The following is a 27,738-nucleotide window of genomic DNA, read 5'->3' as shown; positions in this document are numbered from 1 at the left end:
AATAATTCACTTCTCTGTTCCAAGTTGCATTAGCTTTGACTTGAAACGACAAGGCTTAATTACAGGACGTGTAATGACCTGTTGCCCCACCCAGTAGCCTTGTGTTTTAACCTAGTGTTTCAAACTGTGTGTGGGGCCACTGTGCTACACCCCAAAAGTAAACTTCAAAAACCAGCTGTGCCGCACACATCACATGTGACAGACTGCCACCCTCTTATATATATATGGGAAGCTTGGGAGACACCCAGTCCCAAACCTGACATTACTGCCAGAATCCACCCCAAATGTGGCCAGGCAAGCCAGAAAAGTACTCTGAGGCTATTTTTACATGTGCTCTGTGGAATAGGATGTGTTATACCAGAAGTAAAACAACAATGGCTTGTTCTGTTAGTAAGAAATTAATACTTACGTGTCTCGGTGAGCAAACTGAGATGTTAAACTAGTGCTGTTTAGTAGTCGTGAGATCTATTACAGGACAGAAATGTTTCAAACATTTGCTCTGTGATTAACATTATTGGGATACCATGTTTACTAGGAGTCAGGGAGAGAGATACAGCATAGTATCACAATATTTATCTTATTGGATAAAGTAAAAACTGTCAAAGCTTAGCTTTAAGGATGTTATTTGCAGTTGACAAAAGGTGATAAATCGCAATATAGGTTATTGCTATGCTCCGCATATTGCAAAATTTAAAAACAAATGGCAGTAATAAGATATCATGAGTGAAGTATTGTAAATATTAAATACTGTAGCGCCGGGTCTCTGATGATTCGCACATCTATCATCTATAGATAGATATGTACATGTTGTTAATAACTAATAGTTTACAATAACATCGTTTATTCTAAAGAAGCTTTCTTACATTTTTACAAACTTTCATTTTCCCTTCATTTTGATTGTATTTCTCTTACTTCCCAACAACAGTCATCTTAAAGTTTTTTGTACTATAAAGTAAAATCCCTACATTCCCCTGTGAGTAAGCAGTCAGCAATGGTGGGGAGGAAGAACTCCTTTTTAGCAGAAGCAAACTCAGAGAGGTGCAGCAATCTGCTGTGACAGGCTGAGGGGGAAGAGAGAAAAAAGAGGAGAAGAAATGTTCAGCACATCATTGGAAGTCCCCCAGCAGTCTTACCCTGTAAGAGCACAACTAAGGGATGGTTCAGGGTCACCTGATCCAGACTAAACTATAAACTTTGTCAAGACTTTTTAAAGGCTAGTTTAAGAAGTAGAGAGGGTGTCTATCTACCCTATCTGAACCCATTTGACATTTACTTTACTTATTCTCTCTTACTTGATGTTACACATTTCAGCAACAGAGAACTCAGTTATTTTTACTTTATTATTTTTAGTTAAATTAATTTAGCTAATAAGAGTTTATGTCACACATTTTGTTACTTCACACATTATGAATTTGTATATTGACCGTTGCAAAGCGAGTTTGTTTGGGGGCACAGGTACTTCTGAGGCTGAAGAAGCCCAGTTACCCATTAATGCATCAATACTTACAATCAGATAAATATTAATATTAATAATTAACAATTTGGGACCATTTATCTGGAACAGCAAAGACTTGAGATATGAGAGTGAGTAAATACTTAAAGAGTATTTAAACATTAATTCCGTTTGCTCATAATATTTATCTGGTTTTATCTAGGCATGATGTTGAAGGCAGTATTTCTTTTACTTCCAGTATTGAATTTTTACTCTGAGTCTGTAGTATTTCTACTCTTTTTAAAGAGCAATGAATTATTGCTATTCCAGCTACCAGTACTAACTTATATTAATATTAATTATTGTTGCAGTGTCATTATTGTTGTTTTTGTTTCCATTATACATCAGCAAATACCTTGGGAGTTTCATCAATAAGGGAAACTGGTATAAAAATAAAAACAAATAAAATATGTAGAGTTTGCTGTAGATACCCCCGTGTGAATGATTAGCTTTTTTTCCCATCATTGCAAGCCTATCTGGACATTTCTTTTTTATCATAGATTACTACTACACACAGATTATTACAAAATCTCAACTATATGAGATACTTCTTTAACACATTTTTGTGTTCATGTCCCGAAACAGTAAAGCTAAAACTCCAGAAATGCTTTACTTCTGAACACAGAGAAGCGTTTTAGTAACTTCATAACATAAAGTTAACTCCCTGGTCTCGTCCCTTCCTACAAGGCAGGGCCGCCGCTTTCCTTTATTGAAGGCTAGCTACATGATGCACAGACAGAAATGATTGGACAACAAGGCAAGCATATCATTATGACGGGCCCAAAATGGAGTTGAAAGCCTGGTTCCCCTGGAGTAAAATACAGCCTTTGAGACAACTGAGTGACTTGTCTTGAAATAGCTTGGGTGAGTACTGGCGGCCAAGTTATCCATCATGGCTTGTGACCATGTGGAATAGTTTTTTGATGCCAGGTTTCCATCACCACCCATCCCATGAGTGTTCTGGTGCTCTGGCCAGTGGGAAAATACTGTCCTTGGCACACTGGGGAGGGAAGGGGACAGGAAAACGGGTCCGCTGACACCCGTGTGCAGTGTATATAGTGCAATCGTCTAGGAAACAGAAAACCACATAAAAACATGTGTCACAGATAACAGCCCCCCTTTCATTCTTATAACAAACAAACAAACAAATAACAACAACAACAGCATTTAATATGTGTTTACATTGTTGTTTATTGACACCTGAGACTGCTTTAAACTAGAATGAATGAATAGTTCCTTAGGGTTTGTGCTCAACCACACTGCCTCTAAATGATACAGTGAATCACGTCTTGCATTATACCAAACCAAAAGATACATAAAGCCTTGTCACTAACATTACGATGGTCTTATAATGTTTGCTTTGTCGTGTTGACCTTGTCCAGAGTCTACATTTTCATTTCATTTCATTTCATTTTCATTTTTCATTTATTTATTTATTTCACACTTGGTACAACAGATCAAACAAACCAACCACACTTTCTATCAACAAAGCACTACAACCATGTGTGAAAAGGAGCAGGAAGAAGAAAATATTCTTATTAAACCCTGCCCCCTATCTACAATCCAACTTATATTACAAGTGGGCACCAAAAATCAGGGAACAAACTAATATTAACATTTCTCTCCGGTCCTAACCCAAACCAAACAACAAATTTACAATCAGAATATACCACTCCACATAGTAACAAGGAGAAAAATAAAATTAAATAAATAAAACAAAAAATTATAAAGTTGCAGGTTATTTTTAGTGCAGTGTTTAGTGAATATTACCAGACAGGCTGAAGGCTAAAGGTAGAGCTCACTTTACTTAGAAAATAAATGCAAGAAAGAGAGGACAAGGGAGGTAATGACTGATTGGGGGAAATTATAGTACTACTGTGGATAATTAACTTTACATGTAAAGTTCAATATAGTTTACCCATCCGCAGGAGCGATGATCGAGTCTCCTTGACCTCTCAGCAACTTTTAATCATCATTAGTTTGTGCAGTACAACCAGCCAAAGACAATGAAACTTATAACTTCCTTTCTGTACTTCACACATTACAATATCATGTGAAGTGTGACAGATCGTGAGCCAGATGAGTCAGTGTCTTTGACATTCTGGCTTCAATCAGACGGTGAATTCATACATCGCGTGTCGCTAATGTGACTTGGTTATTTAAAAGTGAAAAATGCCGTTAAATGATTAAAAACACATTTAATGTTAATCCAGGACGATGACCACAGACTAAACTCGGTAGTTTGCATAACTGTGATGGACTCTGGACTCTTGTATTTGTGGACGCTGCTATCTTAGGTCCTGGGTAGCAGCCGAAATATTGTGAGGGAGAAAGAGACGGAACTGAAAGAATTCCAAGCTGAAATATATGGGATCATTTTTTAAGAACCAAAGATGGTGGAAAAATGTGACTTCCAGAGGGTGAAAGTTTTTTCAAGACATGCTGTTTTATGTTCCAGTTAACCACTGAAATGACAGTAAATTTAGCTGTAAGTGAATAACTGTGTTTAAACTTTCAATTTGGATGCTTTGTTTTAATAGAGCTTACTTCTAGCAGCACTTTAATCCTTTGAATGTAAGAAAATGATGTTCTTTACTGGGACTTGCCAAATTCCACATTTATGCTAGCTTTACACCAGCTAAGGGCTGGAAAGCAGCTGTGATAGGTCAGGTAACATCTGCTTTTATAGAGCAGCATCCAGTTGGCTAAATCCACAAAGAGAAGTAAAGCTTAGAATCACCAGTAGCAGGTGAGCTGACCAAAGCCTGTCCATGAAGATCACAAATCTACTGGAGCTCATAATACAGATTTTTATGTGACTTATTTGTGCTGCACAGCAACACCAGAATTTAGGGTCCCCCCAACCTCCAACTGTTAAATCCCACTATAACCCTTTATTATAAACCATTAAAGCCTGTTAGACTTTGTGTTCTTCAGACCTCCATCAGTTACATAACACAGACTGAATCCTGTGTGGGTTAGTCAGAGGGCATTCTGCTCTAATGCTTTCTCTCCAGCAGTAATGTTTTCCTCAAAATTGATCCGAGGAAACTGATACTTTGGGTAGGCCTCCTGTATCCAGCCACGCTCTATTTCTATCCCATGTTTTATCCTACTGATAGGTTTCTAAGTAAACATAACATCATGTATGTATCCCAGATGACTTTTATTGTGATGCATTTCAGGGCTGATTGCAATAACCTCCACGTCCATTAAAGGAGCTGTTACCTTTTGGATGTCAAAGGATGAAAATGATCAGTGCTGTAGTGTACTCTCACAGTCATTAAGTGAAAATAGCCCAACAACAAACACTTCACTAACTCTTCTCCAGTTTTGCAAACAACAAGGTAATGTTTGACCATACACTGACTGGAATGACCATAGCAGTTGCTCGCTGAGAAAAAAAAAATCTACAGCAGTGTAATGGAAAGACTTTAGAAGTACTAAAAAAAAAAAGGATGATTGAATGTCCAAACAGAAAACTGCCTGAGTGCTTCTGGTGAATGTCCAATAAATGGAAAGTATAACTCGCAGCATTAACTCATACAACCACATTTGGCTTTGTGTCACAAACTCCAAAATAGCTTTTCAAGATTAAAATGGACGTTTTATCCAGTGGAATCCAAGACTTTGTGTCAATAAAACATTCATGTCTTCATTGATTACTCCTAAAATAAGGAAGAGCAAAAATAAACGTAAACCCGAGTGTTTTCCAGCTCTCGTTACTTGTTTGTACTTTTCTGTCTTGTACAAATGACAGTTGCACACGCTTTCCGAACCTAACCGCTTGTCAGTGTAATCCTTTTGTTTTCTCTCATCACAGCTATAAAGCCTCAGCCCAGAGCCACATTGTCTGTGCATGGACAGTGCAGGCACCCATGGCATCACAGGAGCTCGTGGATGCGAGAGACTCAGCCGCTGATAATACGAACCCAGGAATGGAGGGTGCCGCGGTGCCCAACGGCGGTAAAACTTGCCCCGTCCATGCAGCGGGTGGAGAGGATACAAAGAGGAGCTTTCGGAAAGGCATAGGCAGGCATAATGATTACGTGAAGATCTCCCTGCCGGAGTCCAAGGTCAATCGTCTGCCTATGGAGTGGTGGAAGACAATAATCGCTTTCTTTTATGCTGGTTTTAATTTGGTCCTGACAACAGTTGTAATCACAGTGGTCCACGAGAGGGTTCCACCCAAAGAAAGCAGCCCGCCCCTCCCTGATAAGTTCTTTGACTATGTTGACAGAGTCAAGTGGGCATTTACAGTAACAGAGATCAATGGGATGGTGCTGCTGACCATTTGGTTGATACAGCTGTTCTTCTTTAGATACAAGTAAGAACCAACAGCATTAACTGTATGTTGTTTTCTTTTATTTGTTTTCTCTTTTCAATTTGTTCACGATTGCTGTGTATACTGTATGTGACAACCAACCCTTGAAACTTGTCAGTGATCTGCGCGTCTGCATGTGTGATGAACTCAGGAAGTTCATCAGATTACTGAGCCTTCTGATCAAATCAAAATCATTTTCCGGCCGTTTCAACACTGGAGTTTCCTCTTGTATGGCTGTTCATTTAGAAAGCAGTCTTTGTGATTTAAAACTGAGTACAGGCTAAGTACCAGGCTATAATCATTTTAATCCAGCTGAAAAATGATGAATTTACATCATGTAGTCTTCTACATGAAATTACTTGTGGGAACTAAGACATAATTAAATTGACAGTGCAAGTAAAATCACAAGTTTTACCGTCACGGCTTAACCTCAGTTCAATTGGCTGAACAGGAGCTATCATATTTGATGCGTTGATTGATCATACGGAGTTAAATTGCCTCCAGTCATTAGCATTTTGTATACTTTGATAGATTTTTCATTTTTTATCAAAGAAGTTTACCTTTTCACAATTAATACCAGTGACTGTAAAAACTGTATGTATCAGGCAGACGCCATCATTTATACCTCTGTGTCACACTCTCTTCTTGTAGGTCAATAGCATGTAGACGGTTCTTCTTCCTCATTGGCACCCTGTATTTGTACCGCTGTGTCACTATGTATATTACCACCTTGCCTGTACCTGGCATGCACATGACCTGCGCTCCGAAGGTAAGAAGCATGCAAGCATCAGAGTGTTACTCGTCATTTCTCGCCTGTGCACTCTGATGCACTCTGGGACTAGTTGTCTTGCACAGCCACTCTGGAAAAGCAGCTATAAAAAAAAGAAGTCATTTTAGGTTTTTATTGCCTTGAGACATCAACAATACTGAGGTGCATTAGTGTCTGAACAAAAACATCTGCTCCTGGCAGTTGTTTTGGTTGGATACTGCAAAAAGGTTTGCAGGTTAGACAATTTAGTAGTTGTTCTTTTCCTAAGAATTGGGAATGTTGTGGATTGAGGGTCAAAGCTGTCAGCTGTCTTTAGGAAGGGAAACATCCTGCATAATTTGAGCAGCAGGTCTAACAGAAAAATCTAATTTACATTTACATTTATTTAGGTGTGGTTGTTGGTACTTCCTGGCTTGTGTAGCCACTAGGTAACAAAAGCTCAACACTGCGATTAGCATCGTGGAGCACTTCTGTTGTGTTTTGTACGTGTTTTGGAGTTTTTACGTGCTTCGGAGTTTTTACGTGTTTTGGAGTTTTTACGTGTTTTGGAGTTTTTACGTGTTTTGGAGTTTTTACGTGTTTTGGAGTTCGTACGTGTTTTGGAGTTTGTATGTGCTTTGTCTCTAGGGGCCACCGTAAATATACTTCTATTTATTCACTCCACATAAAATGTAAAAAATATATCACATAATATAAAAACCAACTTTTTACATTTCAACTTTTAACTATTTACATTTTCAGCTTTTTTTGGAGAATTTATCCAATATTTTATCTATCAGAAAATATACACTCATTGTTAACTTTGTTGGGTACACCTAGCTAGGATCAGGTTGGACCCTGTTTTGCCTTTAGAACGGGCTTAGCTCTTCGAGGCACATATTCAACTGGAAACATTTCTCACAATTTTTCATCCACATGGACTAGATAACCTCACACAGATGCTGCAGATTTGTGAATCTTGTGTCCCACCACATCCCAAAGGTACTCTGCTGGATTGAGATCTGGTGACTGTGGAGCATGGTTGAGTGTAGTGAACTCACTATCACGTTCAAGAGATCAGTTTAAACGCCAAATTCTGAACTAACTGTCTGAGAAATTTAGACTTACAGACCAGGCAAGATTTTTCCAATCTTCCGTAGTCTCAGTTTCCTGTTGTTACGAACAGGATGATCTACAGCACTACGAGAACAATGGTCTTTAGTGCAGTAGCCAATGAAGTTGTAGCGCATTCGGAGATGCTCATTTGCAGTCTTTGGTTGTAGAAGGCGGTTATTTAAGTTGCTATTAGCTAGAAGCAGTCTGGTCATTCTTCTCTGACCCCTGGCATCAACAAGGCATTTTCAAAAAAATCCTATAGATAGTTGTGTGGAAAAGTTCCAGTGGGTCAGAAATTTCTAAAATACTCAGACCATGCCATTTGGTCCTATCAACCATATCATTTAATCACCTTTCTTCCCTATTCTGATGCTCAGTTTGAACTTCAGCAGGTTATCTTAATCATGTATACATGTCTAAATGCACTGGGTTGCCTCTATTTGATTAGAAGATTATACATGGGTGTTAATGAGGAATTTAACATGTGTACCTAACATAGTGAATGGTGAACATATATTAATACTAATAATAACTCTCTTTTTCTAGGTTCTCAAATGTGAAGATTAGCTTATTTTTCCATTTCACATTTATTCTGTAGTGAAAATAATTCCTCTGTCTCAATATTACCTCTGATCCTGTGTTTATCTCTCTCGTTACATCATCAGCTTCACGGAGACGCCCATGCGAAAATTCAACGAGTCCTGCGGCTGATTTCAGGTGGAGGGCTTTCCATTACAAACTCCCATCTCCTGTGTGGAGACTTTCTTTACAGTGGGCACACTGTGATGCTCACGCTCACCTATTTGTTCATTAAGGAGTGTAAGTACTCAAAGTAATGCTTGTTTGCTTCCGTGTGTGGGAGAATTTATGGGATTTCTCTATGAATAATACATGAACTACATTGGACTCATTCAGCTTTTATGAAATAGAGCGCTTTCTTAGCAGGAGCTAACAGGCTACATATAACTGACAGTTGCTGATTTGTTGCTTGCTTTAGTGTTTTATTAAAAAGTTTGACCACAAAAACAATCAGTATATGTTTTATTTTAAAGCCGTGTATTTCTGGATATGTACTGCATTGGTAACTAAAGGTTGATAAAAATGTGTTTGGCCAAAAAAAAAAAAAAGGGGGGGGGGGGGGGGGGGAGTCAAATGTTTCAAAATAGCATGTGTCTTAGTTTTTACTGTTACTAAGATTTTACTTATGGAAGCAAAATAAATAAAGTCAGAATTTTAGCAGGACAATGAAGAAGCTGTTCTGAGATTAAAGTCACAAGAAAAAACTGCAACCATACTTTTCAGCACTTTGCAAGAGCAGATCAACATCATTACATTCAAAGACATTAGTGAGGAGGTGCAACAGTATACTAGATGTAAACAGTGGTATCTTGGCATTTGTCCATTGCAATTTGCTTCCTAATGAACAAAAAGCTACCATGTCATCCATCTCAGTATATTATTCTGAATAGTAATCTCTCTTCAGGCTCTGGATGTGTATGATAATATGGTGATTCCGGTATAAAGGCCCGTTATTTCATTCTACTGTAAGCAAAATATGCAACATGCTGTATCTTTGTGGTGTGATGATGTTAATTCAGCCTTGCAAAATGAAGCAAAGATGTTCTTTGGTGGGAGGAAAACAAAAGCTTCTCCCAAGTTAATTGCTTTAAATTCACGGAATATGAGAGATCTTTTTAACCGAATACTATCCATCACCCTTGGCTCTCTAATGTTTTCCTACATTATCTTTGATAAGACTTCAGTAAATTGAAAAAACAACATTTTACAAATAAATACTGACAGCAATCTTGTCTTTCCTGCTTCCCCCGAAGACTCGCCGCGGTCCTTTTGGTGGTACCATCTCGTTTGCTGGCTCCTGAGTGCTGTGGGCGTGGTGTGCATCTTGGTGGCTCATGAGCACTACAGTGTGGATGTGGTCGTGGCATATTTTATCACCTCCCGTCTGTTCTGGTGGTACCACACCATGGCTAACTTACAGGTTTGATCAAAAGACACAGGACTCCTCAAGCATGGAGGACTGTTTTCCTAATGGCACTGGGTCCACTTTGTTGTGGGGGGCAGTGGGGAGCTATTAGTTATTACTGCTTTTGTTTATAGGAAATGATATATATTATTATATATGCTTACAATTCCTCAAGTATTTTTAAACTGTGCCAAAAGCATCTGGGTGTAATTCTATGTCATTGCACCATTACAATGATACATTACACCCTCTAATGGACAAATTTTAAGCACTGTTGATGGAATTGATTAATATGCTTGGCACACTGACCACAATTTATTGTTGTTGTTTGGCTCAAGCATTATGCTTTCTCCCTTCAGGTCCTTCATTCATTATATATATATATATATATATATATATATATATATATATATAAATTTTAAACTGGAAATTTCAAGTTACTTTTCTCAAAATTTTGAGTTAATAACCTGAAATTTCGAGTTAAGAAGTCGAAATGTTGAGAAAATAACTCAACATTTCGAGAAAGTAACTTGAAATTTCGAGTTATGGATCCTTTTTTTTTTGTGGCGGAAACGGGCTTCATAGACATCAGACAATCTTCTGTCACAGACATTTGGGTGACATAATGATGTTACTCTAATGTGAACTTTTTTTCGGTCTTCTCTTCAGACCCTGAAGTGCTCACCCAATAACTACCTCACCAACACCTGGTGGAACCCACTCTTTAACTTCTTGGAGAGGAACGTCCAGACCGCAGTGCCGTGTTCATACAGTTGGCCCATAGCCTGGCCTCCTTCCTGCCTGAAGAATCCCTGTAAGAAGTACTCCATGGTACAGAGCACACGAGAGGAGTAATATGACCCGGATATGGCAGCAGTGTTGCTCGATAATCCACCGAGGTGGTATTCATTCATCAAAGTCTTGCCTACTGGGCAGAAACATTGATACCAAATGTGTAGATACGAGTATGTCTAAGAAGATAATCATACCATCTCTGTTTGTTGTCACTGTGATTTATTTATAAGTTCAAGTCCTGTAAGTTGGTTTTTTTTTTTTCCGTAAATGATAAAGTTGATTTTGCTCCTGGTCAATTTCTTTTGATAAATGGACAGTTTTTATGATGCCTACTTGCAGTTTTGTTGCAGTATTTCATTTGGTATATGTACATTTTGTCAGGGTTTCTCTCATTGTGATATTAATGTGCTCAAGTCACAAGGTGCCTTAGTTTGTTAAATGTCTATAGGTGTACCAAAGCTGCCATTATCAGTCTAGGTATATTTGGGGTTTTTTTTCTCTATTATTATTAATTTTGTATTAATTTAAGTAGCATTGACTGTGTATCCCAGCTGTAGTCTTATCATTGTAACTTTGTATTAAAATGTACCCTTACCAAAGCATAAGAGTGTTGCTTTTATTTCACTGAACACTTCATCAGAGGAGATTGTTTAAAAACTCCAGGTTAACAGAAAATACTTCCTCTGGGCACATGGTAATTAAATCAAATCCACATTAAAAACAAAAACTCTCTTGTTTTTGCAAACATGAAAAATTTGAAATTCAACTTTCTGACTGATGAAAAATTAAAAAGAAATAAAAATTTTACTGTCAGACAAAGGCTGCTACGGAGCCCCGCAGGGGACATGGGAGAGAAAAAAATTAGGGAGAAAAAAAAAATTAAGACAGACTTTTAGCCGCATTCTTCGGAGGCCGCCAGCTCGAAGCCGACCGGGAGGTCGAGGCACGATGTGCCGGGAAAGCGGTGTTCCTCCCGGCTGTAGTAGGTCTCGACCTCCCGTTAGCTTCAAGCTAGTGGGTGTCAGATCTCCAAAAACATCGGAGCACTTTTGCAAATATGTGTTGTCTTGTAAACCGAGCAGGTATCTGACGTTTACACAACTACATTCACGCCTCAAAATATCTTAAAAGTGTATTTTGTGACCCAGAAAGAGTAATATTACAACTAAGCAGCTGCCGCCATTGTTGGAGTTTTGCGAGATCTCGCAAAAGTCCGTCTTAATTTTTTTTTTCTCCCTAATTTTTTTTTTCTCCCATGTCCCCTGCGGGGCTCCGTAGGCTGCTAATACTTAAGTACATGTTGTGTTTTTATTTAAAAAAAATTTTTTTTTAAATAAATTTGAATTACAAGAATTACTTTTTTTACTTTTCATGATGAGGTAGTGTGTGTAGAATCTTGAGGTGGAAAATAAATTGAACTCACTATGGCATATGGCTGAAATATGAGACTATCTGGAGCTACTTTCTAGATGCCTTGCATATAAGTGTTGACAGCGCAGCTCTTTGTATACATTTGATTTACTTGCCAAAAAAGTGAAAAAGTATTTTTTTTCTTTTTTTTTTCAAGTAAAATAAAATGAAAAATAAAGCCTCAAAATGGATAAAACCGAGAATTGTGCCACTGCCAAACCTGGAAGACAGAATTAATGGCTCTAAAGGCCAATGACCGCTGGCCGCCAATCAAAATAGGAGGAAGCACTGTCAGCCAATAGGAAGCCAGTAGCGGTACCACGTTGTTCTTGGCCTGCCACAACAACACAGGAAGAGCGTGAGCGTCTGTCTGTAAAACAAATAAATAGCAGCTTCGTGGTGTCCGAGTGCTCAGTCCTGGACATGTATTATCAACTAACAGCTTTGAGTTAATTTGAACGCTGACGTCATGATTTCGCTCTCAGGCCTGAACGACTCCTCGCTGTTAAACGCAAACGTTGCGGCTTTAATAATAATCGCGTTGGCGCTGGTTGCTCTTTATCAAAAACAGCGGAATTTAAGATATAAAAACATTCCGCCAGGTCCGAAGCCATGGCCAGTGGTCGGAAACCTCGGCGGCTTTCTCGTACCCTCTGGTATCCTCAGGAAACGGATCATAAACCCCACTGACGGTCTGGCAGAATTGGCTAAAGTTTATGGTAACATATACAGCCTTTTTGTAGGGAGTCAACTTATCGTGGTGCTCAATGGCTATGAAGCGGTCAGGGATGCCCTCTCAAACCATCCGGAGGTGTTCTCCGACAGGCCAGACATCCCTACCGTCACTATCCTGACTAAACGCAAAGGTAAGCAAGTTCTTGTATTAAATTAAGCAACTGTTATTGTAGGTTATCGGTTGAATAAGGCTATAACCGTGTAATAATAACCCATAAAAAAATCTAGTAATCGGATAAGCGTTAGAATAGAGAGGTTTCACTGCCTTTGGTTAGTGTAATAAAAGTTTTTGTTTTTTGTTTGTTTTTCTTGACAGCTGGTACAGTGTTGGAAAGCCTCACTGTCACATTCATATGTGTATGTAAACTTCTGAGCACAACTGTAATGTCTCCCCCTCAGTGTTATTACATTATGCCTAACAAAAAGTAATTACACACTGTGAGATTGAGTGCTAGTTGCTTTATTCATAAAATTATAGAATATAGCTGATCAGTTGTCTTCAAATTGAAGTTTCTCTTTAACCTTTAGGATTCACTGGAAGTATATTGCATTTACTGCAAATCTACAATTAATATGCATGAATGCACATTTGAACTTGATAAGCCTGTAACTTAAACAGGCTCTATTTACCACATTAAATTCTCCAAGCGGGATTGAGGGTCAGTCTAAACAGTAGATTTGATAGTCTCCTCCATAACTTACGAGATGTAAGTTTTTAGGTATTCTACAATTTTAAGAGTCTAGTTAAGTAGCCAAAATAACAATGACATACACGCTGACATAAGCTGTCCTTTTTTTCCTGGTATAACTGAACTTCAGGGATCGTCTTTGCACCTTACGGGTCAGTATGGCGAAAGCAGCGCAAGTTCTGCCACACCACACTCCGCAGCTTTGGTCTGGGGAAGCTAAGTCTAGAGCCTTGCATTAAGGAAGGCCTTGCTACAATCAAAACAGAGCTGCTGCGGCTGAATGAGGAGTGTGGTGGCGCTGGTGTGGACCCGAGTCCACTAATTGGCAACGCTGTGTCAAACGTCATCTGCACACTGATCCTGGGTCAGCGCTTCCACCACGAGGATCGCGAGTTCCGCACCATGCTGGACCTGATGGCGCGAGGACTGGAGATCTGCATGAACAGCCCAGCAGTCCTCATCAACGTTTTCCCGCTGCTCTACTGGTTGCCTTTTGGAGTTTTCAGAGAGTTGCGTCAGGTGGAAAGAGACATCACCGTGTTTCTTAAGAGGATTATTACAAAGCACCGCGCAACACTAGATGCCGACAATCCAAGGGATCTCACAGACATGTACTTGATGGAGATGCTGGCCCAGCAAGATGCTAGAGAGGAGGACAGCAGCTTCACAGAGGATTATCTCTTTTATATCATAGGAGACCTCTTCATTGCTGGCACTGACACCACCACCAATTCGGTTTTGTGGACTCTGCTTTATATGGTCATATACCCTGATATCCAAGGTAAAAATGGCAGCAATCAGTAAAGTCCATCCTTTGCAAAGTGCATGTGTTTGTGAAATCAAATCATTTCATTTGGACTCCACAGCAGTTTTGGGAAAATCACATTTAGTGTCAGAAATACCACTTTAAGTGTGATTTCACTGATTTGAAACAAGTGGATTTTGATAAATGACAGTGGCAACATATGTAAGTATTGTGACTAAATTTTAGGTTGCCAAACAAACTTTTATGTGGGGGGAATTGGGAATCTTCTGCGGGAACCCACGTCTGGGACGCTTTTTGGTTTCAATACATGAACATGTCTGGCCTCCTTGTGTATTTAACCACTTCTCCAATTGTTGCACGTGCACATAGATTGGCACATGAAAATATGCATTTACTGCTGCATTTTACTTCAAGTTCAAGTTCTAATAAGACCGTTTTTTTTCCTGGTTTGATGTGATGTGGACTTCATCCTTAATCCTCCCTTTCTCCTGCTGTGTTGATTCAAGACAAGGTCCATGCAGAGATTGATGAAGTAGTGGGCAAAGATCGGGTGCCGTCTCTGACTGATAAGGGAAGTTTGCCTTTTACTGAAGCCACCATTATGGAAGTGCAGAGAATGACTGTGGCAGTTCCCCTGGCTATTCCTCACATGGCCTCACAAACAACAGGTAAACAGTAACTGTGACCCTTAATCTCCACATAACCTTCATACAGATCTGCACATAACTGTTCAAGCACCCTGGATCCACCCTAGCAGATGCCTGTTGCCAAATTTGTCTAATTCCCAAGCTCTAAACAAAGTGTTCTTCTTTTCTTTTTCAGAGTTTAGAGGCTACACTATTCCTAAAGGGACTGTCATTTTGCCCAACCTGTGGTCTGTCCATAGAGATCCCACTGTGTGGGATGATGCAGACAGTTTTAACCCAGAACGCTTCTTGGACAATGAGGGAAAGCTGCTCAGGAAAGAGTGCTTCATACCATTTGGGATTGGTATGCCTTCTTACTTATATGATCCATATGAGTGAAACATAAACACTGATCCATAAATTTGATTTCACTGTTGTGTCTCAGGTCGCAGGGTATGCATGGGTGAACAGCTGGCAAAGATGGAGCTGTTTCTGACGGTCACCAGCTTACTGCAGGCCTTCAAATTCAGGCTCCCAGAGGGAAAGCGTCCACCTCCCCTGCACGGACGGTTCGGACTGACACTAGCACCTTGCCCATTCACTGTGTGCGTGACTGCTCGCAACAGTGAAACTGACGTCCTGTAACAAGGAAACTCTGATGAAGGACTTCACAAAAAGTTGAAAATATTTTGATCTTATTCTCCTGGAGAGATCTAAATATATAGGAAGTTTATAGACACATTTTTTTATTAGAGAAGGGTGCTCCTGTTTGACTGAAATCCCAGATAATTTATTTTTTCATTACCATCTGGATTATGTGGATGATTTAAGCTGTTGCTGAGTGAACAGAAATTTGAAAAGTAATAACTGATATTGAGACTGCAGTACTAAGTGATGGCTTATCTCATGTAAAAAAAATATTTAAATAAGGTCAGTGTTGCGAGATGACTCTAATTTTAAAAGTCATAAGATAATAACTGTATTAATATTTATCCTTTTATTGCATGATTTGCTTTGCATCATAGAAATTAGCAAGCATAAAGCAATGTGCAAAAGTCTTGAGCCACCCCCCATTTCATTATATTTTGGTAGGGAAATGAATGCAAAGATTTAATTAGAGGTGTAAAAAGAAAGTACATGGAACAGCTGTTTATATGTAAAAATGTAATATGTACAATTCTAGCATCCTTGAAAGTCAATAATTGACAGGACCACATTTATTCTTCAACACAGTCTGAACTCTTAGGCAGCTTTCTTGTTATTTCTTTAAGTAGTCTTCACCAGTCTTCTCCAGGCTCCTTGAACGACATCCAGAGCTCTTCTTTGGATGTTTTTGCCTTTTGTTCCATTCTCTGTAAAGTTGTACATCTCTTTTGACAACCTCATATTGGTGATGGTTTGAACTAATTATTTCAAATTTGTTACCACTGATTTTCGGTCCAGTTCTTGTGTGATTTGGCATACGTGAGCCTATTTCCTTTGTTTCTATTTCATAAGAATGGCTTCTCGACAACCAGCTTTCCACTGACAACATTTCTGATGAAACTATGGCAAACAGTGGATGAAATATGATGTGCCGCATCCATCTCTCCTGTGTCAGGTCTTAGCTGCATTTGTTTCCTGTTTCTTAAAAACATGACTTTCAGATACTATTCATCAGATGTTTTTAGACCTGCTGCTTTATTTGTTTGTTTGTCCTCAGCGTGTTCATTTTCCTTATTTATTTATTTTTAAGAATACACTGCACGCCATGCTACGATATGTCAAGTTTTAAGCTAATGGCTCTTTGGGAATCACCTTAGTGATGGAAAATACTATTTCTAATGTCTGTCAAACTCTTTTATTTTTTCCATTTTTCATAGATTCAGCTAAAGAAATGGGAAAAAAATATGTATTGTTACTAACAGTGCCTAAACTTAGGAGAGAACCAATTTAAAATGTATTTTTAATAAGTCGTCTATTACATGTAGCTATAACACTGGTTCGTTGAATAAGTTAGATGCTGTTTTTTTTTTTTTTTATCATTTAATGATACATAGGTGAGTGTTAGGTGGCTTAACAAAAATAGAAAAACACACACACATTCCACTGAAAAAGGTCGGGTATAAGGACTGTTTGTTCGACAACCACAAACTCTGGACTCAGGAAAACACAATGTGAGAGTTCATTACATATTAAATTGCTAGCTGGTGCCTTCTTCTTCGTTTGCATAAATTGAGAAATTTAACCCATAAACTGATAAACAACATGTAGAAATTAAGAATGAATGATATAGACCGAGATCGTTTCTAATGTAATCAAACCCAGAAGATGGCAGTAGTACAACTCCACGATTGCAAGCGGAACCGGCTGTGATCACGTGACCGCCAGCACTTCCGCTTGCCGCACATCTCTTTGGAAGGATGCGTTAACACAGTCGCCATATTAGTCAGGGACAATTGCTATTACTGATTAACACAATATAATTTTCAATATTTGTTTTCTGACATAGCTTTAATTAAAATACACAATTTATTTTTATGGCATAATGCAGCTTTAAACTGAGGCACGTTTCCACCAAGAAAACATCCCTATTTTTTTTTTATCTTGAATTAATATAGTTGAAATTTAAGTCAAAAGTTTAAAATTTTACTAAATTTTCGATTTACAAAGTTCCTTGGAATTACAGGGTCTCTAGCTAGTTGAATAGGATACCTAATTCGAAATTTTGAGTCATTAACTCGCAATTTCCGGATTAAGTTGGGAAATAATTAACAAAAAAATAACAAATAGAAAAAAATAAATAAAAATGAATGGCGGACTGGCAGTTTTGGGTGAGTGCGTGTGTGTGTCACTTAACAGAAATGATCGTTACTTACTGTAAAGGGTTACTTACCCTAATAAATCTAATTGAAGACTAAAATGTGCTTAGATACTCTATAGACTTGTGAAATGTATTAACTGTTGCTTAGGTTTCGCATTTCTTTTTTTTATTTAAAAAAAAAAAACAACCAGCAAACACACAAAAATTTGACATCAAACTTCTGAAATCCACAGTCTGACCCCGGAGCAAGATGGCGGCGGTGCAGACGGATCTCACTAGTCCAGCTAGGGGGCTCCTGTGCACTGATATTAGTGTGTCCTTCACTTTGGACCCGAGCGGACACCGGTCAACATGGCTTTCGCAGCTTCTCAGATCGTCAGAGGCTTCTCGTCTTCAGCTGTCCGAAATGTTGTTATTAAAAATGTAACGATCATCGGAGGTGGACAGATGGGTGCTGGGATTGCACAAGTGAGTAAGCGAAAAAGGAGCAGTCTGGCCCGTGTTTAGCTAAGCTGCTAGTTAATTTCAATGGGTTAAGGCCAATTTGGCTGTCTGCGTTATACGTACGTCATATTCGCATAGTGGCACTGAGCAGGTTGTCTAGCACTAGTTATTCAAAACTTGTTATTGTCCTCTTTTATCGCCACTTACGCTTACAGGACACTAGTGCATGCAGAGTAAACACACCGCTTTGAATTTCAGTTTGTTGAAAATATAAAAATCAAAGTGGACTTTGACTCTGTGCATTAGAGTTTTTTGCATTCTCTCATGTTTACTCTTAGCTGTGCTGTAAACACAACATCCTGCTTACGTGGAGTTATATAGCTTGAAATAAGGTACTGGGCTCAGAGCCACCTCTTGGGAAGATTGTTCATGAACTGTTTAGACAGATGCAACTTGGTGGAGAGCATGCAAAGACCCTGTTACGTTTTTGTTTGATCACTTTTCTTTTAGATTCTGTTTATGTAATTTGGTGATAGTTTTCCGGGATTTTTCATTTTTATGTTACACATCAAGGTCACTAAAGTTACCATATAAAGGATCCTGGTGGCCATTAAGTGAACTTTATATTTGGGTGTAGTTGGCAGGTGTTCAAGTATGTCTGCCTAGCCTAGTCAAACTAACCCACAAAGAGTTTGAATGTGTCGGATTCAACCAAAACCGATCCCCCACTGGTGGCTGCGTTTGGAACAATCTTGAAATATTTTCTTTCTTTAAGGTTGCCGCATCAACGGGCCACTCTGTGACACTGGTGGACACGTCTGACGACATCCTCAAAAAGTCCATCAAATTAATTGAAGGGAGCCTTAAACGAGTGGCGAAGAAGAAGTTTTCCGATAAGCCAGAAGTGAGAGGCTGTAAATTTACTGACAAAATGAGCAGCAATATCAGCCACACCATGAAATTTGAGCAGTTTCTTAAAAATGTTGTTTGGTTTGTTTCAGGCAGGTGAAGAGTTCATCAAGAAAATTGTGCAGAAGCTGTCGACCTCGACAGATGCTGAATCTGCCGTTCAGGGCTCGGATCTTGTGGTGGAGGCCATTGTTGAAAATCTAAAGATCAAGCAGGATCTTTTCAGTAGGCTCGACAAGTTGGCACCATCGTAAGCTCTCCTTCAGTTCTGTTTATTTGTGTAAAGTGTAAAGCTTTTAGCTCTTGGCTTAGATCACCTAACATACAATGATGTGCAAAAGTCTTGAGCCACCCCTCATTTCTTTATATGTTGCTTCCAAGGAGCCAGACTTTCCTGTCATTTATTGAACTCTCAGTCTGGTGTTCAACTAACCCTGTGAACCCACGATCAAGGAGACGTAGGGTTTTCAGATTCATACTATAAGGCCTTTGACCTCAAGATCGGAGAGGTCATGATTTGCATTTCAGCCAGTGGTGTTGGAGATATTGTCAAAATGAATTATGAATGCAGAAAAGTACCTGACTGGCACCAACTTCATTTTTCTGCATGGCAATGATCCCAAATACACTGCCGTGCTGTAAAAGCATACCTGGATAAAAAAAAATACACAGTGGAAGACTGTCGTGGATCGGCCTCATATTATTGTAGCAGTGTGGGATCATCTCAGCAGAGTACAGAACAAAAGGCAGCAAACCTCCAAAGATGAGTTTTGAGTTTCCTTCAAGAAGCCTGGAGAGCAATTCCTGAAGACTACTTAAAGAAATGACAAGTAGTGTATGCACGTATGAAGACTTTTGGTGGCACAAATGTACTTTCATGGCATTTATTTTTTAAATTAAATATATAGCCAGTTTGGATCTATTTTCAACTCCCAAAGGCAATTACGCAAGCAAACTTGATGACACCTCCCACCCAGATCCAGCAAAACAAATTGGACCAGACTGATTTAAGATTGTGTGACCAGACTTTTTCATGATTGTGTGCTCCCTGTCTTTTCTATGCTGACTTATCTCTCAGAGTTCAGCATCAGCTTGCACACTCTGCCTGAATGTGAACACCTTTTGGCACAGTCAGAAAGACTTGTAGGATAGTGATCATTAAAGTGTTCACCATTAGCTTACCATGGCCAGTAAGGGGGGAATTATTCAGATGTATGCTTTAGGAAAAGCAGCAGTACCACCTTATAAAGATACACCCCACTATAAATAAAATGTTGTAAATATTATTAGCAGGTTTTAAACAAAGTATAAAAATTAAAAGAGAAAAATATTCTCCATTAGTGTAAGAAGCAGGAGTAACTTCACAGACAGCTGATTGTTTATCCACACTGTGTAATCAGTCAGAAAATACTTGTCTCCCAGCTTGCCAGGGTCTACTTTTGTTAAGAGGACTTGGAAATGCTCAAAAAATGACAAACTGTAGACTCCAATGGCTTGTAGTCAAGCCAGTGTCCAGAGACAGTACCCAGCTGTAGCCACAAGATGGCAGTAATTTACATAATGGACACCAACACGCAACACGCCCAGACGTTGCTTGCCTTTCTTGTAGTGACCATGTTACAGATCAAGTAAGTTAAGTAAGTTGATCATGGCCTTGTTAAAGGCAATAAAAGGCGTATTTCTGCTTTATCAACTGATGTCTGTGATATGTGTTGATTTCTTTCTTTAGGCACACCATCTTTGCCAGTAACACATCCTCGCTGTCTATCTGTGACATCGCCAGCTCCACCAACAGGCAAGACAGATTCGGTGGCCTTCACTTCTTCAACCCAGTTGCTATGATGAAGCTGGTAGAGGTAGGGTCTTAAGAAAAGAATCATTATTAGCACGCTCATTTTCTTTATTTAACAAGATACAACACAAATAAACATCTTTAAATACCAGGAAGTAATATAACACATTTATACATGTATATCATGTATAATTGGCTCATATAGCTGAATCCTGTTTGCAAGAACAATAAAAGAGTTACTAACAGGATCTGTCTTGAGTTTTTTGTGTATTGTACATCATAATGCACGTAGTGGCATGCAGGCACACATGTCTTTATAGGATTACTATAAGTAGCCTATCCTATAGTTACGATAGTATAGTGATCTTTGTTTAACTTTACTATAGTTATAGAATTACTATATCTTGGGCAAACCCTGTATTATTAGAATTGCACTATTACAACAAAAGCTGCTAAAGTCTCCATCTTCCACAGGTGATTGGAACTCCTGCAACAAGCCAAGACACTTTGGATTCCCTCCTGGACTTCAGCAAAGTGCTTGGAAAAACACCAGTGTCCTGCAAGGTGAGGAGTTTTTGCCTATAGCTTAAGCAATAAAGTTGCTCATTTTGTATCAGTGGCTCACGTTAAGGTCTGGGATGTGTTGTATTAGATGGTAAGAAAATGGCTTGCACATGCTCAGTGTATTGGATTGCTGTGGCCGTCTGTGTTAAATCTTGAAGTCTTGGTACCAGATACTGCAGGTCTGCTTCAAAGGTCGGTTCTGAGCTGCTGTGTTGACACAAGAAACATAACCTGTTTTCACTACACTGCACTAAACCTTACCCAATATTACCCACAGAACTATGAGGTTTGATCATAAAATTCTTCAACTCCACCCATTTAAAAAAAGACAGTCAGACTGTCAGCACTAGTGTAACTTCATGCAGCTGCTGACGGAGAACATTTGGCCCACACAACCTGAGCTGTGGTGTGTGCCACTGTGTTTTCGCCACTCCAGAAGCAAAGCTTCGCTCACCACCCTCGTTGAACCAAATCCAGCGTGCATAGCAGACACACAAGTGCAAGTGGTTACGATGAGGCCGACAGCAGCAGCTGGAAGTGGTGCAGAATTTATAGTTTCCCAAAATACTGTAAAGCAAAATGTGGTTAAAATTCAGTAAATAACAATAAGGGATTCAATCATGTCAAGCTATTTGCTAACATGCACACTGTAGTAATATGCATGCTTCATGAATCCAAGGCTGAATTTCACATGCACACTTATTTTGTGTGTATTTAAATGGACTTTTGTAGTGCTTGTCTACTCAAGAAAACACAAAGTTTTTTTTGGTTTTTTTTTGTTACTACAAGTCTTATTCACCAAACACCAAGCATGTTCATTCATAGTTTCATCTATACCTAAGTGCTTTGTCCAACATTCACACACACTCACGCTTGGGGCATAAATAAAAAAAATAAAAGGATGCATTGAGCCAGGTATTGATCCACCGATTTGTAGATGACCTGCTCTACTCCCTGAGCCGCAGGTCACAAAAGTCTTAATAGAGACTTTTAGTCTTCCTTTTTCTGCACACATTAGTTCAATTCAATTCAGTTTTATTTATATAGCGCCAAATCCAGTGTTGGGGAGTAACGGAATACATGTACCGCCGTTACGTATTTAGAATACAAAATATGAGTAACTGTATTCCGTTACAGTTACCGTTTAAAAAGGTGGTATTCAGAATACAGTTACTTTGTTGAAATAAATGGATTACACTGCGGTACTTTCCTGTTTCATATTGTCGCGGGTCAGGACTGTTTGGGTTTTGTTTGACAGCTACGTTCTTTCGTTCCAGGCGGCAGCGTTACGGTTGCCATGGTTACAGGGCGACGCTCTCTCTCTCTTTCTGCGACTGTGTGTTTCCTGGGTGAGAGAGCGCCTTTTCGTTGTTGTTGTTGTGCTAAGCTAACAGGCAGAATGCTACAAGCATAGCTCTAAAGAATGTAGCATCATGGGCAGTATAGTCCGTGTTGCAGGGAGAATGGACTGCCATACACGTTATGTGTCTGTGAGCGCGAGGAGGGAGAAAAAGGTACGAGTTGTCGTCGAGGAAAAACGGGAGCTGGAAGCATGTAAATATAATAATAACCACTGCAGCCAAGAAGAGTGCCTGACGAGCCCAGTTATAAGTAAGCTATTAAGACTCGACTGTACACCGTGTTCGTGTTTTCCTCCGAAAACAATAAGTTCCGTTGGAGCAGTCTTTCAACGCCTCTCTCTGTCTCTGCTAGCAAAGTTGACCCACACAACAAAGTAAAGCTATTTTTCGGCTACGAGCCGACAGGGACCCCGCCGTATTAGTCAGAGGTCCCTTTACTACAGTTCGGAGTCGCGGACCTTCAGTAATAGTAATAAATCACACAGCAATAGTACATTCACGTTGTTGTAAAAAGCACGATAATATATTAAGTAATCCAAAGTATTCAGAATACGTTACTCTCATTGAGTAACGTAACGGAATACGTTACAGAATACATTTTGGGGCATGTATTCTGTATTCTGTAATGGAATACATTTTAAAAGTAACCTTCCCAACACTGGCCAAATCACAACAAAAGTCACCTCAAGGCGCTTTATATTGTACAGTAGATACAGAGAAAAGCCCAACAATCATATGACCCCCTATGAGCAAGCACTTTGGCGACAGTGGGAAGGAAAAACTCCCTTTTAACAGGAAGAAACCTCCAGCAGAACCAGGCTCAGGGAGGGGCGGCCATCTGCTGTGACCGGTTGAGGTGAGAGAAGGAAAACAGGATAAAGACATGCTGTGGAAGAGAGACAGAGGTTAATAACAGATATGATTCAATGCAGAGAGGTCTATTAACACATAGTGAGTGAGAAAGGTGACTGGAAAGGAAAAACTCAATGCATCATGGGAATCCCCGGCAGCCTACGTCTATTGCAGAATAACTAAGAGAGGATTCAGGATCACCTGGTCCAGCCCTAACTATATGCTTTAGCAAAAAGGAAAGTTTTAAGCCTAATCTTGAAAGTAGAGATAGTGTCTGTCTCCCGAATCCAAACTGGAAGCTGGTTCCACAGAAGAGGGGCCTGAAAACTGAAGGCTCTGCCTCCCATTCTACTTTTAAATACTCTAGGAACAACAAGTAGGCCTGCAGAGCGAGAGCGAAGTGCTCTAATAGGGTGATATGGTACTACAAGGTCATTAAGATAAGATGGGGCCTGATTATTTAAGACCTTGTATGTGAGGAGCAGGATTTTGAATTCAATTCTGGATTTAACAGGAAGCCAATGAAGGGAAGCCAAAACAGGAGAAATATGCTCTCGCTTTCTGGTCCCTGTCAGCACTCTTGCTGCAGCATTTTGGATTAGCTGAAGGCTTTTCGGCGAGTTTTTAGGACATCCTGATAATAATGAATTACAGTAGTCCAGCCTGGAAGTAATAAATGCATGAACTAGTTTTTCAGCGTCGCTCTGAGACGGGATATTTCTAACTTTAGAGATTTGTTTGACAACTTCTCTTTCAAGGATTTTTGATATGAAAGGAAGGTTGGAGATTGGCCTATAATTAGCTAAGACTGCTGGGTCTAGAGATGCTTTTTGAGTAAAGGTTTAACTACAGCCAGCTTGAAGGCCTGTGGTACATAGCCGATCATTAGAGATAGGTTGATCATATTTAAGATCAAAGAATTAATTAATGGCAGGACTTCTTTGAGCAGTTTTGTAGGAATGGGGTCTAAAAGACACGTTGATGGTTTGGAGGAAGTAATTATTGAAGTTAACTCAGAAAGATCAATTGGAGAAAAAGAGTCTAACTTAACATCAATGGTACTAAGAGTAGCTGTAGATAATATTACATCTGTGGGATGATTATGGTTAATTTTTTCTCTAATGATTAAAATTTTATTTGTGAAGAAGTTCATGAAGTCATTACTAGTTAACGTTAAAGGGATTGTTGGCTCAAAAGAGCTCTGACTTTTTGTCAGCCTGGCTACAGTGCTGAAGAGAAACCTGGGGTTGTTCTTATTTTCTTCAATCAGTGACGAATAGTAAGATGTTCTGGCTTTGCGGAGGGCTTTCTTATAAAGCAACAAACTATTTCTTCAGGCTAAATGATGATCCTCTAAATTTGTGACACGCCATTTCCTCTCCAGATTACGAGTCATCTGCTTTAGGGTACGTGTTTGAGAATTATACCACGGAGTCAGGTACTTCTGATTTGAGGCCTTAGTTTTCACAGGAGCTACAGTATCCAGAGTCGTACGTAGTGAGGAGGTAAAATTATTAACAAGATAATAATTTGGTTGATGGGGTAGTATTCAGATAGCTGCTCTGCTCTATGGGTACTGAAGATGCTAACAGTGGGTGGATTATATTCTTAAACTTAGTTACAGCGCTTTCAGAAAGACATCTACTTTGATAAAGTCTACTCTCCCCTGCTATGTAATCAATTATTGTAAATGTAAATGTTATCAGGAAATGATCAGACAGGAGAGGGTTTTCAGGAAACACTGTTAAATGTTCAGTTTCTATGCCATATGTTAAAACAAGATCTAGAGTGTGATTAAAGTGGTGGGTGGGTTCTTTTACATTTTGAGAGAAACCAATTGAGTCTAATAACAGATTAAATGCCATGTTGAGGCTGTCATTTTTAGCATCTACATGGATGTTAAAATCACCCACAATAATTATTTTATCTGAGCTCAGAACTAAATCAGATAAAAAGTCTGAGAAATCAGAGAGAAACTCTGTGTAAGGCCCAGGTGGACGATAGATGATAACAAGTAAGACTGGTTTCTGAGTTTCACAGCTGGTGTGGACAATGTTAAGCATCAGGCTTTCAAATGAATTAAAAGTCTGTCTTGGTCTTTCGTTAATTAATAGGCTGGTGTGAAAAATTGCTGCCACACCGCCCCCTCGGCCTGTGCTTCGAGGTTTCTGGTAGTTAGAATGACTCGGGGGTGTTGATTCATTTAAACTAACATAATCATCCTGCTAAAACCAGGTTTCTGTAAGGCAGAGTAAATCGATTTGTTGATCAATTATTAAGTCATGTACTAACAGAGACTTGGAGGAGAGAGACCTAATATTTAATAATCCTCAATGTTTTACTCTTTGGTTCAGATGTGGATACTGTATTGTTCTTTCTTTGTAATTTTTTTATGTTTAAGTTGTTTGTTGCTGGTTTTTAGTTTGTTTTTTGTCTTTTTGGGAGCTGACACAGTCTCAATGGAGATGGGTTTTGGGGGGGGTAGCAGGAGGAGAGAAGCTGCAGAGAGGCGTGTAAGACTGCAACTCTGCTTCCTGGTCCCAACTCTGGATAGTCATATTTTGGGGGGTTTAATAAATTTGTCCATATTTCTAGAAATGAGAGCTGCTCCATCCAAAGTGGGATGGATGCCGTCTCTCCTAACAAGACCAGGTTTCCTCCAGAAGGTTTGCCAATTATCTATGAAGCCCACATCGTTTCTTGGACACCACTCAGACAGCCAGCAATTTAAGGAGAACATGCGACTAAACATGTCACTGCTGGTCTGATTGAGGAGGGGACCAGAGAAAACTACATTGTTTTGGCAATGATTTAACAGAGTACACATGTGAACAACTCTGCTTTCTGTCTTTAGTGTGGAACTAAAACCTTAATCATGTTGAACCTCTCTTCATTCAGGATACCTCTGGATTCATTGTGAACCGTCTACTTGTTCCATGCATGATGGAGGCCATCCGGTTGTATGAGAGAGGTGTGTGTACCTGCTGTTTCTACAGCTCCTTCAAGCATCCTTCAAGCTTTTCACCGATTCCTCTAACTTTGTTGATATTCTGTTTTTCTAACCTCTCAGGCGATGCATCCAAAGAAGACATTGACATTGGTATGAAACTCGGCGCTGGTTATCCCATGGGGCCATTTGAACTTGCTGATTATGTAGGACTAGACATAGTAAAGGCTGTTATTGAAGGTGAGTAAAAATCCATAGACACTGTAGTTGTTTATGTGATTTTGATTTAAACATGTGACAGCCTGTGATGAGATGGGACCGTCTGTCTGTATGTCTTTAGCCTTCAAGACAAAGGATCCTAAGAACCCTCTCTTTGATTCGAGTGACCTGCTGAACAAGCTGGTTGCAGAGGGCAAACTTGGCATAAAGACAGGAGAGGGATTCTACAAGCACAAGTGATCTGCTGTGAATGTGTGCATTGATCACTGAAACTAGCTCAACAACTGATCAGACACTGGAATAGATAAGTGCCTTTGCCGTGTGCATTAAAGAGCAACTGTTTGCTAAGTCAGCCTGTCAGTTTCCTTTCAGTGTCCAGCGAATTTTAAAGCTGAATAAAGAGATTTTTAAATACTTGCTGTCTGTTGTTATTTTTAGAGTGAGAGATATCGATGACTTATTGGATGTGCAGGTATCATATTTATGAGCATCAGTTAAAAAAGGAAAATATTTTAATGGTAATAGAAGAATGATGATATTGTTAAGACAAAGACTAAAATGTAAGTGGTTGTGCCATAGAAGGCAGCCCTCAAACTAAACTTTTGAAGTTGCTATGATGGATACTTTCATACTGGACTTTCAAGTCAACTCAAGTGGCTTTATTGTCATTTCAGCCACGTGGAGTGGCTGAAATGACAGTGAAGCGAGACAGCGTTCCTCCAAGACCACGTTGTTACATATAACAGACAATCAGCACAGGACTACATAAAGTGCAAGTGTGCAAAAATTGCAAACTGCAAAAAAAAAGAAAAAAAAGAAAACCGTGCAACACAGTCGTGAGTCATCAAAGTGAACAGCAGTGGGCTGAGCACACAGCCCTGAGGGGCTCCAGTGCTCAGTGTGGTGGTGTTCCTGATGCTGTTACCAATCCCAGCTGACTCAGGTTTCTCCGTCAGAACTTTCATGATATATCCAAAAGACAAAAGGTTTAAATAAAGCTTTGTTTGCTAAAAAGTTCATAATATCATTTTAAAAGTTGATAGCATAAAAGTGTTGTTTTCACACGGTCTTTGACACTATTACTAGTGATTGCTGTGTGCACAGAACAATGAAATAAATTATAGAATGATTATTATAATAATTACAGTAACACTGCTTTAAT

The 27,738-nt window shown here is 39.3% G+C and overlaps 3 protein-coding genes across 4 annotated transcripts; all 3 read left to right on the top strand.

The window, feature by feature from the left end:
• Positions 1–5,370: 5,370 nt before the first annotated feature.
• sgms2a (sphingomyelin synthase 2a) lies at positions 5,371–10,519 on the top strand. The gene is made up of 5 exons (XM_085355847.1): positions 5,371–5,819; positions 6,468–6,585; positions 8,346–8,499; positions 9,513–9,679; positions 10,334–10,519. Exons 1-5 carry the CDS (start codon positions 5,371–5,373, stop codon positions 10,517–10,519), a joined length of 1,074 nt encoding a protein of 357 aa, XP_085211973.1.
• Positions 10,520–12,266: 1,747 nt separating this feature from the next.
• On the top strand, positions 12,267–16,060 carry cyp2u1 (cytochrome P450, family 2, subfamily U, polypeptide 1). The gene is made up of 5 exons (XM_085355846.1): positions 12,267–12,735; positions 13,424–14,074; positions 14,566–14,727; positions 14,882–15,049; positions 15,131–16,060. Exons 1-5 carry the CDS (start codon positions 12,339–12,341, stop codon positions 15,328–15,330), a joined length of 1,578 nt encoding a protein of 525 aa, XP_085211972.1. The 5' UTR covers positions 12,267–12,338; the 3' UTR covers positions 15,331–16,060.
• A 1,685-nt stretch (positions 16,061–17,745) lies between these two features.
• hadh (hydroxyacyl-CoA dehydrogenase) lies at positions 17,746–26,973 on the top strand. Of its 2 annotated transcripts, XM_085355844.1 has the most exons (8): positions 17,749–17,956; positions 18,708–18,836; positions 18,934–19,091; positions 20,571–20,697; positions 21,108–21,197; positions 26,309–26,381; positions 26,481–26,597; positions 26,698–26,973. In XM_085355844.1, the coding sequence occupies exons 1-8, from the start codon at positions 17,840–17,842 to the stop codon at positions 26,814–26,816; spliced, it is 930 nt and encodes a 309-aa protein (XP_085211970.1). In that variant the 5' UTR covers positions 17,749–17,839; the 3' UTR covers positions 26,817–26,973. The 2 variants fall into 2 exon arrangements, with proteins under 2 accessions (XP_085211969.1, XP_085211970.1); XM_085355843.1 differs by having other exon boundaries at positions 17,746–17,956; positions 26,309–26,597.
• The last annotated feature ends 765 nt before the right edge of the window (positions 26,974–27,738 follow it).

This window comes from Diplotaxodon limnothrissa, linkage group LG6 (genome assembly GCF_057381915.1).
Source record: "Diplotaxodon limnothrissa isolate DT_005_m linkage group LG6, D_limnothrissa_male_GT1.1, whole genome shotgun sequence".
NCBI lineage: Eukaryota > Metazoa > Chordata > Actinopteri > Cichliformes > Cichlidae > Diplotaxodon > Diplotaxodon limnothrissa.
This window is presented reverse-complemented; position numbering and strand designations above follow the sequence as displayed.